The 13,927-nt window shown below is 47.4% G+C and overlaps 1 protein-coding gene and 2 non-coding genes across 3 annotated transcripts in view; 2 read left to right on the top strand and 1 right to left on the bottom strand.

Annotated features, from left to right (window-relative positions):
• The window catches only part of LOC148143568 (uncharacterized), a 262,855-nt gene that overhangs the window by 194,247 nt on the left and 54,681 nt on the right, over positions 1-13,927 (top strand). Inside the window, exons 6-7 of the mRNA XM_087975240.1 lie at positions 9,272-9,633; positions 11,320-11,585. Of these exons, the coding sequence (XP_087831366.1) occupies positions 9,272-9,633; positions 11,320-11,585 (628 nt within the window). The remainder of the gene's footprint in view (positions 1-9,271; positions 9,634-11,319; positions 11,586-13,927) is intronic.
• On the bottom strand, positions 3,312-3,385 carry trnan-guu (transfer RNA asparagine (anticodon GUU)). Its single transcript has one exon. It is a non-coding gene; the product is annotated as a tRNA-Asn (tRNA).
• Positions 13,178-13,251, top strand: trnan-guu (transfer RNA asparagine (anticodon GUU)). Its single transcript has one exon. It is a non-coding gene; the product is annotated as a tRNA-Asn (tRNA).

The raw sequence follows: 13,927 nt of genomic DNA, 5'->3' as shown, positions 1-13,927 counted from the left end.
GCCACTCCAGTTATTCCATCCAAGAATTCCTGAACACCAAAGACACTAAGATAGAAGAGGATGGAATAATGCTGTCCTTTGACATAACAGCCCTGTTCACATTCATTAACATCAACGTGGCCAAAGAAAACTGAAGACACTACTCGACGAATTGAAGACACAAACACAGCACCAACTTCATCAGCAAAGATAGCACTGTTAACCTCGTGGAACTGTGTCTTACCACCCACTTCGTATTCAGTAACAAGCCCTCCAAACAAATCAACGAAATACCCATGAAACCACCAGTATCAGGATTCCTAGCAGAAGCAATAATGCAGAGACTCGAACAAACAGCCCTTCCAACGATCCATCCAAACTTTGGGTCCGCTACAGCGATGACACTTTTGTCATCAGAAAATGAAACAAATTACAGGAAACCTACAACACCATCAACAATCTCCTTACTGGCATAAAATTCACAAAAGAGGAGAACAACAACAAAGTGCCATTTCTAGGTGTCACAGTAGAGCGAATAGTCAATGGTAAATTCAAAACAGCCTCTACAGGAAAACAACGCACGCAAACCAAGAACTTAACGACAGAAGCAATCACCCCTACACATACAAACACATCTGAATCAGGACACTATTTCAACGAGCCACTACACACTGCAGCATCCAGGAACTACGAAGATCAATAAATAACTGTGCAGCGCTTTTAAGAAGAACGGGCAACCTATAAACCCCATGAGAATTGCTTCCCTGACCGGGAATCGAGCCCAGGCCGCAGCGGAGAAAGCGCCGAATCCTAACCACTAGACCACCAGGGAGAGGCTGAGGTGGCTGACAGTTCGACTGAAAATTTCTTCCCTGCTCGGAAATTAAATCCGTGCCATGGTCGTGAGAAGGCTTTCACCTGTGCATCCACCAATGTCATTTCTTGTATCCATTGCTCCTGATGCGGTCTCCTCTACATTGGGGAGACTGGCGACTCCTCGCAGAGTCAAGTCACAGAGCTTGAGGGAACATCACCAGGACACCCACACCAATCAACCCCATCGCCATATGGAACAACATTTCAACCCCCCTCCAACTCTGCCGAGGACATGCAGGTCCTGGGCCTCCTCCATCGCCGCTCCCTCCCCACGCGATGCCTGGAGGATGAACGCCTCATCTTCCGCCTCGGATAAATTCAATCCCAGGCCATCAATGCGGACTTCACCAGTTTCCTCATTACCCCTACCTCCACCTTACCTCAGTTCCAACCTTGCAGTTCAGCTCTGTCCTCATGACCTATCCTACCTGCCAATCTCCCTTCCCACCTATCCGCTCCACCCTCTTCTCTGACCTGTCACCTCCATCCCCACCCCCATTCACCTATTGTACTCTTTGCTACCTTCGGCCCAGCAACCCCCAATTTATCTCTCTATCCTGGAGGCGTGCTGCCTTTATTCCGGATGAAGGGCTTTTGCCAGAAACGGCGATTTTCCTGCTCCTCGGAAGCTGTCTGACCTGCTGTGCTTTTCCAGCACCACTTTGATCTAAACTCTGGTTTCCAGCATCTGCAGTCCTCACTTTTGCCGAACCAATAAACCCAGTGTATCGATTTCACATCAACAAACTGACACATGCAGACACAACGTCTGCAGAAACCCTAGCCACATTACTTTACATTAAAGACATTTGTGAAATGGTGTCCAGACAACTCAACCCTCTCAGCATCATGGTAGCCCACAAACCTACCAACACACTTGAACAACGGCTAATGAACCTGAAATACCCGATAAAAACAACCAGCAAACGAATGTTATTAACAAAATACCATACAAGGAAATATATACATGAACTCTGCCGCACAGTTCTCTGTGGCAAGAAATGCTGGAATGAGATAAGGAAGATTTTTTTCAGCCAAAACGAATCGGCACTGACTGGACAGCCATTTAAAATCAACGCTGTCAGCCCAGGATGAAAGATCCGAAGGGATGAACAGTTTTCTTATTTCCTGAAGATTTACAAAGCTGAGACTGGGTTTTGGTGTTTGTTCCCTTTCCACTCCCAGGAGCCGCAGTGGTTGGGACTGTGAGTTGGGGAAAGTGGGGAAAGTGAAATGTGCGCATGAGCAGCTTCTCCTCCTCTGACAGCGCTGTGACGTGACTCTGATGTTCTCAGGGACACTTACTGACGCGAGACAGTGAAAAGAGTCTCGTTCCTGCAGATCAGGAATTCAAACCTTATGCCAGCTTCAGGACAATGAGAAAGAATAATTGGGGTGTGTGAAGAAGCTGTGAGCTGCATTTCAAACAGGGAGGTGGAGTCAGATGCGTCATCCATTGCGCCCCTGGCACTGAGCGTACCTGACCCCGCCATGCTGCAGAGTTCTGACGTTAACACGGACATGCGCAGCAATGGGAACATTCACAATGTGAACAGCCAAAGATAATCACCGTCGTTGCTTCCCTTCCATAGTCCCAACTTTGTGAAGCAGTATCTTTCACTGGCAAGTAAAACACATTAATCCTCAGGTGCCTGCTTCATTTCGATCACGACTTCATGCCCCTCACTGTTCTCGTCTCATTTCCAAATGCTTGGCTCATATCCTCAAAAGCAGCTCTGTGGTAATCTGCTTATTCCACCCTGTCAGGCAGTGGGTTGCAGATTCCCGACCAGTCCCAATGTGATTGAAATATTTCAACTCCTCCACTGATTTGCATCTTTAAAAAAAACCGTCTTAGCAATCTCCCTTTCTTTCTGACGGTAGTTCTCAACTGTAGTCGGCAGGGTTCACACCTGCGTGGGGAAACCGCAATGGTTTTGATGTCCATCGCATTCACCACTCGGCCCACCAATACAGAACCACACTGACAGCTTCATTTCCCAGGTCTCTCTGCCTGTGGAGCTGAGAAAGAGTGAATCATTGCAGAGTTTGTTTGAATCCAATCACTTCACAGGTTTCGAAAGGGTTAAATATCTGCAAATGGCGAGTCTGGGTGTTTCATCCCGAAAGATGACATGGACATTCAGTTAAAAACAAAACCGGAAATTGCAGGAGCAACTCAGCAGGTCAGGCAGCATTTGTGGAAAGAGAATCAGAGAAAACCTTTTTGAGAACTCTTTTTGTTTCCTTATCCAGGTACAGCCAAACCTGCTGAGTTTCTCCAGCAGTTTCTCTTTCTGTCTCGGACTGTCAGCATCCACAGTCTTTTACGTTAGAAATTCAATCAATTCAGAAACCCCTCTGTGCTTCCTCAGTGGAGAAGATTTCCGTTCGAGAAACATTTTCCTGACACCATTAAAAACGCGCAGCCAAGAAAGCGGGAATAGCAAGCACTCCGTCTCTGGGTGGTCTCGAACCACCAACCTTTCGGTTAACAGCCGAACGCGCTGACCAATTGCGCCACAGAGCCAGACCCGAAAACCGCATGCACAGTCTCTTTGAGAAAGCTGCTATTCAATTCATAATTCAACATGACCCGCCCAGAATTACCATTGTCTTCTGTCAGTTTTTCTTATCCATAATAAAGCCTTGGACATTCGTAGTGGAGACATGGGGACAGTCTGATCCCACCATCTGCAGGCACATCCATGTCACGAGGAACTAGCCCTTTTACACCGGGGACATCGCCCTCCGAGCCTTTCAGTGTATTGCCTCTTCCCGTATTTTCTCATTGGTCCCGAGTCGAGAAGAGGTTTAAATTCCTGATGTGCAGAGAATTCTTTCAATGTCTCAGATCAGTTCATGTCCCGAGAATATCAGAGTCAATCTCCCGGCCTCTTAAACAAGGGGACGGTGTCTGGACTGTCTCTGCTCAGTCGGACAGTTCATTCCTTCATTCTCCTCTAATTCCACTTCCCAAAGAGTTTCTAAAGACTCACAAAGCTGGAGACTGGGATTTCTGTTTTACTTCCTGAACATTTTTCCACCTGCCAACCGACAATATTTTGCCAAAACCTCTTCCCCATTCTACATTGAACAGATTCAAGGCTAAGTTAATCGGAGTTTTGAACGATAAAGATGTGGATGGTTATGGGGGAGGTAAGAAAATGGGTTTAAGACCAGTACAGGCCAGTCCTAGAGTCAGACAGCACTGAACAGACCCTTCATCCAACCAGTCCATGCTGAGTATGATCTCAAACTAAACTCGTCCCACCTACCAGTGTTTGGCCCATAAACCTTCGAACCTCTCGTATTCATGTACTTATCCAAATGTCTTTTAAACGTTGTAACTGTATATGCATAAAATCATGAGGGGTATAGATAGGATAAATAGACAAAGTTTTTTCCCTGGGGTGGGGGAGTCCAGAACGAGAGGGCATGGGTTGAGCGTTAGAGGGGAAAGATACAAAAGAGATCTAAGGGGCAACTTTTTCACGCAGAGGATGGTACGTTTATTGAATGAACTGCCAGAGGAAGTGGTGACTTTTGAAATACCGCACTCAGTTCTGGTTTCCCTGCTGTCGGAAAGGTGTTGTGTAACTTGAAAGGGCGAGGAAAAGATTTAGGAGGTTGTTGCCAGAGTTAGAGGGTTTGAGCTACAGGGAGAGGCTGAATAGGCTGGGGCTGTATTCCCTGGAGCGTCTGTGACCATTCGAAGTTTATAAGGGGCATGCATAGGATGAATACCAGAGATCTTTTCCCCAGGATATGGGAGTCCGAAAGTCGTGAGTTTCAGTTTGAGGTGAGGGTGGAAGACTTTAAAGGGACCTGAGGGGCAGCATTTTCATGCAGAGGGTGATGTGTGCATGGAACGAGCTGCCAAAGATAATGGTGGAGGCTAGTTCAATTACAATATTGAAAGGCATCTGGATGGGTATATGAATAGGAAGGGTTGAGAGGGTTATGGGCCAAATGCTGGCAAATGGGACAAGATTAATTTTGGATATCTGGTTGGCACGGACGAGTTGGACGATGTGTCTGTTTCCGTGCTGCATGACTCTAATGATCTTTGGTGAAAGCAGAAGTGTCGTTGTGAAGAGTGGACATTCAGAAGCAGCTTTCAAAGATGTTTTGCCCTTACGAGGAGCAGAAATCTTCCATTTGTGAGACAGAAGCTGGGTGAGTGAGTACATCCAGGATTTTGTTAGAAAGTGGAAATTCATTGCACTGTGGGGATGAAGTGTTTTAAGTTTTACCGGCAGTAAGTACAGTGTGCTGAGCAGGGAGCCTAGTGAAGGGTTAGAAGCTTTACAATTTTTAGTACTGCAGGTATTGCATTGTTTCTTCAGCATTGTAAAGGTTACTTGCAGCAGCAGCAGGTGTGGGCTGTATTCACTAGAAATGATTAAGCATTTCGATAACACACATACAAGAGGGCAGGGTGGGGCTTGTCTTTTGATTTGTAGAAGACGGGACATTCTGGGTGCTGTGATCTGGGGCAAACATAACTGCAGTATATCATTGAATCCCAACAGTGTGGAAGCAGGCCATTCAGGCCATCAAGTACACACTGAGCCCTCCAAACACACACCACCCCAGATACACCTCCCAACCACTCCACCATCACCACCCCATCACGTCTTTTCTGCTGGTGGGTGAGACTTGGCTGCAAGATTAGGGGGCAGTAGAATTCGGACAGAGATGAGGAGGAGCTGCTTGTCCCAGAGGGCGGTACATCTATGGAATTCTGTGCTCAAGGAAGCAGTAGAGGCAGCTTCATTAAGACACTGTTGGATGGGTTTTTGCGTGGTAGGGGAATTAAGGGTAGTTGGGATAATGCAAGTAGGAGGAGCTGAGATGATTGATAGATCAGCCATGATTTTAATGAATGGCGGAGCAGGGTCGATGGACCAAATGGCCTACTCCTTCTATTACTTTGAAACTATAACCCTGCGTTTCCCATGGCTAACCCACCTAACCTGCACATCCCTGGACACTGGGCAATTTAGCATGGCCAATCCAAATCAAGGCCAGTGAGCAATGTATTGATGTGGAAACCAAACACCAGAGAATGATTGAAAGGGACAAGGAGAACAAATGTGCTAGCAATCAAAACTGGATTCTAACCATCACAAAAAAATAAAACTAAAAGCTCAGTATGTGAATGTGTGCTGCATTGTAACCAAAGCGAATTAATTGACTGCACACGTTGAAGAGATTAATTATGATCTGAGACTCCTTACAGAGATATGGCTTCAGAATGTCAAGGATTGGATCCGGAATATCGAGGGGATACGTGGCATTCAAGTCGAGTGGGAAGCTCCGTAAAGGTAGAGGGTGGGCACTGCTAATCAAAGCACTGATAACATGGTAGTCTGGTGTCAGCTCGGATTTCAGGTCATGATTTCTCTGTCCTCTGGTCTCCCTGTTCACACAGAGTTAGATGTTGTTTGTCCTCAGCTCTGTTTGATTTCTGCTGAAGCTTTGACCCCCTTTAACACTTTCTGGAGCAATAAAATATTCTGAGCCTCCTGGAAATGACACCTTTTCTATACCTCTCCTGATTTTAAAAATCTCTATAAAGTTATCTCTCAACTTGCTAGGCTCCGTTGGAAAAATGTCCCAGCTTCGTCTTAACTCAAACCCTCCATTCCAGCAACATGCTGGTAAAGTATGGAATAGGGAATTGTATCAAATCACATAAATGTTCTGTTTGAAACAATCTGGCTGTGTTCTTGTCTGAGATATTGAGAGTCCCTGGTGTAAGTAATTACGAATGCAATTATTTTGGTCACAGATTTGAACAACCATTTTGTAGCAAAAGGGTCTACTCTGATAAGGAGGTAGTGGTCATTTCTAGGGTAAGTGAACAGTTTGTAGATCAGGGAGATGAAGTTCCAGACACTTGGGAAGGGCAAGATAAATATGATATGATATAACTATGATAAATAAGACAAAGAACTGTGGATGCTGGAAAACTGAAACAAAAACTGACAACACTGGAAAAACCCAGCAGGACTGGAAGCATATGTGGAGAGAAAGCGGGGTTAAAGTTTCGAGTCCAACAACTCCTCTTCAGGATTCTGAAATAGTTTGTGAGAACCCCTTAAGACATCTGCCCAGCTTTAAGACCATAATATACAGGAGCAGGATGAGGCCATTTGGCCCATCGAGTCTGCTCCACCAGTCGATCATGGCTGATATGTTTCTCCATCCCATTCTGCTGCCCTCTCCTCATACCTCTTGACCCCTTCCTAATCAAGAACCTATCTCGGTCTTAAATGCTCTCAATGACTTGGCATCCTCAACCCTTCACCTAGTGGAAACATCATCTCCACATCCACACTATCCAGTCATGGTGTAGCACAGCGCTGCCTGACCCACTGTGATCTCCAGCATTTGTTGTTTTCAGGAAGGATTCCAGCATCTACAACAATGCGCTTCTAAATTTTGTAACCAGTTGGTTAGCTCTCCCTGGATCCCGTGAGATTTAACCTTACTCAACGATCCACTGTGTGGTACAATTAACAAAGTTCCCAATCCCCACCTCTTTTTGTGCACATAGGTCGCACGATGGATCAGTAGTTAGCACTGCTGTATTACCGCACCAAGGAGTCGCGTTCGATTCCAGCCTTGGGGCGACTGTCTGTGTGGAGTTTGCCCATTCTCCCGGCTGTGTCTGCGTGGGTTTCCTCCGGGTGCTCTGTTTTCCTCCAAAAATCTAACAATGTGCAGTTTCGGCTGAAGTGGCCATACTAAATGGGCCCACAGTTTACAGTAAATGTCGAGTAATGGGATAGGGGAATGTGTCTGCATGGGTTACACTTTGGATGGTCAGTGTGGACTTGTTGGGCTGAATGGCGTGTTCCACATTGTAGGAATTCTACGTGGCATTCCCCCAACTCCAGAGTCTCAGCACTCTTGGCTTTTCCCTGGACAGTGTTGGGGAGGGAAACAATGTTTTACACGGGAGGAAGGTTCAGTGAGTGTGAACCCAAAAGGAAACGCAGTGTTTTCCCCGGTATACCAGAAGCTGAGGGGATGACCTTGCAGACATTTATAGAGTCATGAGAAGTATGGATAGGGTAAATAGACAAGGTCATTTCCCTGGGATGGGAGAAGTCCCGAAAAGGAGTGTAATATGTTTGGGGTGAGGGAGGCAAGTGTAAGGAATGATCTGCCGGAGGATGTGGTGGATGTAGGTCCAATTATAACATTCAAAAGGCATCTGGATGGGTATATGAATAGGAAGAGTTCAGAGGGATATAGGCCAAGTGCTGGTAAATGAGACGAGATTAATTTAGGCTCTCTGGTCGGCACGGATGAGTTGGACTGAAGGACCTGTTTTTATGCTGTGTATCTCTATGACTCTGGCTTGCCCGTAATGTTTGCCATGCCTGTATGTTCAGTTTCTGTCTGGTGTCGGTGCCAATGCCTTGATATCTCATTTCCCCCATCTCCCCACTTCCACCTCCCCAGATGTTAACCATTTCGTGTCTGGTTGTTTCTCAAGAAGCTGCATTGAAGGTTCATCCTGAATTGACACCTTTTTTTGCTTCCCAAAATCAGACTTACTCACTCCTAGATGTCGTGAAAGATACTAACTTTCAGGTGAATGTATCCAAAATTCAAAGATGTCTGTCTTGATGTTTTCACTTTTCGGTCTCTGTAAGATCCTGAATCAGTACCATCGGGAGAATTAGTTTGAGTGGGGTGAGAATAGAGGGGTGAGAGGGGGTGGGATGGTGGAAAAAGAAAAGAATGTTCTGCGTAAAGTAGAATTGCTTGTTTGGAATTTCTAACCTGGACTGACAGTGATGATTTTGGTGATCTCTTTTTACAGATTATTTGAAGATCTGAAGACGGAAGGTTCAATATCAATAGATGAAGGGCTTTGCCTGAAACATTGACTCTGCTGCTCCTCGGATGCTGCCTGATCTGCTGTGATTTTCCAGCATTGCACTTTGACTCTCGAGCATTTGCAATCCTCAATTTCACGTCAATGTCTGACAGACACTGAATCCATTGGGACTATAACAATTTTCGACTATGATTCTGTGAGAAGGATCCAAGCTTTTTGGTTCCTGTGTCAGTACGTTTTCAGCATCAGTGAGACTGGAAGAGAGACCCTATTGTTGCAGCACTTTGGTTGTGGAGCCAGAAAATGTTATACAGACTGGGAAGAGAAATTCACGGCAGGGAGGTGCTGTACACGCGTTTGAGTGCAGCTGAAGCTTCGGTCATGGAGAAACCTAAGGAATCCCGTCCCGTGGAGAAACCATGGAAGTGTGGCGACTGTGGGAAAGGCTTCCGTTTCCCATCTGACCTGGAGCCTCATGGGCGCAGTAACACCGGGGTGAGACTGTTCTCCTGCCCTGAGTGCGGGAAGACCTTCAGCAATTCCTCTGTACTGCAGAGGCACCAGCGGGTCCACAAGGGCGAGAGGCCTTTCCCCTGCCCCGAGTGCGGAATGGGCTTCAGCAATTCCTCCCGCCTACTGAGGCACCAGGGGGTCAACACGGGGGAGAGGCCCTTCAGATGTCCCAACCGCGGGAAGGCCTTCAGCAGTTCCTACTTTCTGCAGAGGCACCAGCAGGTCACACAGGCGAGACGCCATTCTCCTGCCCCGAATGCAGGAAGGCCTTCAGCTATTCCTCTGTCCTGCTGACCCACCGCCTGGTCCACATATTGGAGAAGCCCTTCAGCTGCGCCAAGTGCGGGAAGGCCTTCAACGATACCTCTGCCCTGCTGAGACACCAGAGTCCACACCGGGGAGAGGCCGTTCTTCTGCCTCAAGTGCAGGAACGGCTTTACCCAGGAATCCCATCTTCGGGTCCATACCGGGGAGAGGCCCTTCCCCTGCCCAGAGTGCGGGCAGGCCTTCAGCAATTCCTCCCACCTGCTGAGGCACAGACGGGGCCACACTGGGGAGAGGCCGTTCACCTGCCCCGAGTGCAGACGGAGGTTCTCATCATTCTGCACCTTGCAGAAGCACCAGCGGGCACACCAGTGCTCCCAACAATCTGATTCTGCTGGTGAAACTGCTGTGGGTCACTGCCAGGACTGAACCACTGCCCATTCTGACAGAGTTCAGAGGGATATGGGCCAAGTGCTGGTAAATGAGACGAGATTAACTTAGGCTCTCTGGTCGGCACGGATGAGTTGGACTGAAGGACCTGTTTTTGTGCTGTGTATCTCTATGACCCTGGCTTGCCCGTAATGTTTGCCATGCCTGTATATTCAGTTTCTGTCTGGTGTCGATGCCAATGCCTTGATATCTCATTTCCCCCATCTCCCCACTTCCACCTCCCCAGATGTTAACCATTTCGTGTCTGGTTGTTTCTCAAGAAGCTGCATTGAAAGTTCATCCTGAATTGGTACTTTTTTTGCTTCCCAAAATCAGACTTACTCACTCCTACATATCGTGAAAGATACTAACTTTCAGGTGGATGTATCCAAAATTCAGAGGTGTCTGTCTTGATGTTTTCACTTTTCGGTCTCTGTAAGATCCTGAATCAGTACCATGGGGAGAATTAGTTTGAGCGGAGTGAGAATAGAGGGGTGAGAGGGGGTGGGATGGTGCTTTCAATTTTGTGGAAAAAGAAAAGAATGTTCTGCGTAAAGTTAAATTGCTTGTTTGGAATTTCTAACCTGGACTGACAGTGATGATTTTTGTAATCTCTTTTTAAAGATTATTTGAAGATCTGAAGACGGAAGTTTCAATATCAATAGTTGAAGGGCTTTGCCTGAAATATTGGCTCGACTGCTCCTCGGATGCTGCCTGATCTGTTGTGATTTTCCAGCATTGCACTTTGACTCTGACTCTCCAGCATTTGCTGTCCTCAATTTCACGTCAATGTCTGAGAGTCACTGAATCCATCGGTACAATAACAATTTTCGACCATGATTCTGTGAGAAGGAACCAAGCGTTTTAGTTCCTGTTTCAGTACTTTTTCAGCATCAGTGAGACTGGAAGAGAGACCCTACTGTTGCAGCACTTTGGTTGTGGAGCCAGTAAATGTTATACAGACTGGGAAGATGAATTCACGGCAGAGAGGTACTGTACACGCGTTTGTGTGCAGGTGAAGCTTCGGTCATGGAGAAACCTAAGGAATCCCGTCCCGTGGAGAAACCGTGGAAGTGTGGCGACTGTGGGAAAGGCTTCCGTTTCCCATCTGACCTGGAGACTCATGGGCGCAGTCACACCGGGGAGAGAGTGTTCTCCTGCTCTGAGTGCGGAAAGGGCTTCAGCAATTCCTCCCGCCTGCTGAGCCATCAGCGGGTCCACATTAGGGAGAGACCCTTCAGCTGCCCTGAGTGCGGGAAGACCTTCAGCATTTCCTCTGTCCTGCAGAGGTACCAGCGGGTCACACAAGCGAGAGGCCATTCTCCTGCCCCGAATGCGGGAAGGCCTTCAGCTATTCCTCCGTCCTGCTGACCCACCGCCGGGTCCACATATTGGAGAAGCCCTTCAGCTGCTCCAAGTGCGGGAAGGCCTTCAACGATACCTCTGCCCTGCTGAGGCACCAGCGGGTCCACACCGGGGAGAGCCCGTTCTCCTGCCTCAAGTGCGGGAAGGGCTTTAACCAGGCATCCCACCTTCGGGTCCATACCGGGGAGAGGCCCTTCCCCTGCCCAGAGTGCGGGCAGGCCTTCAGCAATTCCTCCCACCTACTGAGGCACAGACGGGACCACACTGGGGAGAGGCCGTTCACCTGCCCCGAGTGCAGGCGGAGGTTCTCATCATTCTGCACCTTGCAGAAGCACCAGCGGGCACACCAGTGCTCCCAACAATCTGATTCTGCTGGTGAAACTGCTGTGGGTCACTGCCAGGACTCAACCACTGCCCATTCTGACAGAGTTCAGAGGGATATGGGCCAAGTGCTGGTAAATGAGACGAGATTAACTTAGGCTCTCTGGTCGGCACGGATGAGTTGGACTGAAGGACCTGTTTTTGTGCTGTGTATCTCTATGACCCTGGCTTGCCCGTAATGTTTGCCATGCCTGTATGTTCAGATTCTGTCTGGTGTCGATGCCAATGCCTTGATATCTCATTTCCCCCATCTCCCCACTTCCACCTCCCCAGATGTTAACCATTTCGTGTCTGGTTGTTTCTCAAGAAGCTGCATTGAAGGTTCATCCTGAATTGACACTTTTTTTTGCTTCCCAAAATCAGACTTACTCACTCCTAGATGTCGTGAAAGATACTAACTTTCAGGTGGATGTATCCAAAATTCAAAGATGTCTGTCTTGATGTTTTCACTTTTCGGTCTCTGTAAGATCCTGAATCAGTACCATCGGGAGAATTAGTTTGAGCGGAGTGAGAATAGAGGGGTGAGAGGGGGTGGGATGGTGCTTTCAATTTTGTGGAAAAAGAAAAGAATGTTCTCATGTCTGGGAATTGATTGCCATGCAGGAAACTCCAGTTCTGAACAAACAAAGTACCGGCCTCAAAACGTCAGCTCTGTTTACCTTTCACCAGATGCTGCTCGACCTGTTGGCTTTCTGCAGTATTCTCTGTGTTTATTCGGCACAAGTGCTGCTTTTCATTCAAGAACTTCAATCCCTGTCCTCTGGTAACTGACTCTGGTCAGTGGCAATTGATTCTTCTGATCATTAATCTGCCCATTCCCACCGCTTCTTCTCCCATCATTACCAACAGCCCCAGGAAATCTCCAGTTAACCTTCTTTACTCCAAAGCGAACATTCGCAACCTTGGGAATGTCTCCCCAAAATGGAAATTCCTCATCCCTGGACATGATGCAAGGCGTACAATTGGGAAAATATTTTGGCAAAATATTGTCAGTTAGGAAATGGAAAAATGTTCATGAAGCAAAACAGAAATCCCAGTCTCCAGCTTTGTGAATCTTTAGAAACTGTTTGGGAAGCGGATTTAGAGGAGAATGAAAGATGAACTGTCCGACTGAGCAGAGACAGTGCAGACACCGTCCCCTTGTTGAAGAGGCCGGGAGATTGACTCTGATGTTCTCGGGTCATGAACTGATCTGAGACATTGAAAGAATTGCCGTTCCTGCACATCAGGAATTCAAACCCCTTCTCGCCTCCGAGCCAATGAGAGAACTCGGGAACAGGCAAAACACGGAAAGGCTCGAAGGGCGACGGCCCCGGAGTAAGAAAGCTAGGTCCGAGTGACATGGATGTGTCTGAAGACTGTCCCCGGTATCTCCACAATGAATGTCCCAGGCTTTATTATGGAAAAGCAAAACTAATAGACGACAATTGTAATTCTAGGCGGAATAGGATGAATTATGAATTCGCTAATAGCCTCCCCTAAGCGATGATGCGGCCAGCGCCGTCGCCTGTCTCTGTGGCGCAATTGGTCAGCGCGTTCGGCTGTTAACTGAAAGGTTGGTGGTTCGAGCCCACCCAGGGGCGGCGTGTTTGTTGCTCTCCTTCCAGCTGCGAAGTTTCTGGTTTTTAATGGGATCAGGAACATGTTCCCCAAACGGAAATCTTCTCCACTGAGGGAGCACAAAGGGGTTTCATAATTTATTTAATCTCTAACGTAAAGGACTGCGGATGCTGAGAGTCCGAGACAAAAAGAGAAACTGCTGGAGAAAACGGAATTCTGAAATGTTGTCTCTGATTCTCTTTCCACAGATATTGCCTGACCTGTTCAGTTCCTCCTGCAATTTCTAGTTTTCTTTTTAACTGAAAGTTCATTTCATCTTTTGGGATGAAACACCTAGACTCGCCATGTGCAGATATTTATCCCTTTCGAATCACTGTGAAGTGATTGGATTCAAACAAACTCTGCGATGATTCACTCTTTCTCAGCTCCACAGGCAGACAGACCTGGGAAGTGAAGCTGTCAGTGTGGTTCTGTATTGGTGGGCTGACTGGTTAATGCGATGGACTTGAAATCCATTGCGGTTTCCCCACGCAGGTGTGAACCCTGCCGACTACAAAATAAGAAATGTCGTGGAAAAGCAAGGAATCTTGGTCCCGGCTTCTTCTTTAAGATTCAAATCAGTGGAGGGGGAAAAATATTTCACTCACATTGGGATTGGTGGGAATCTGCAACCCACTGCCTGTTCGGGTGGAACAAGCA

Source organism: Chiloscyllium plagiosum, unplaced genomic scaffold (genome assembly GCF_037043375.1).
Source record: "Chiloscyllium plagiosum isolate Xiang-an unplaced genomic scaffold, Cpla_swu_hap1 HiC_scaffold_27, whole genome shotgun sequence".
Classification (NCBI taxonomy): domain Eukaryota; kingdom Metazoa; phylum Chordata; class Chondrichthyes; order Orectolobiformes; family Hemiscylliidae; genus Chiloscyllium; species Chiloscyllium plagiosum.
Note: the sequence above shows the minus strand (reverse complement) of the source record. Positions and strands in the feature narration are given on the sequence as shown.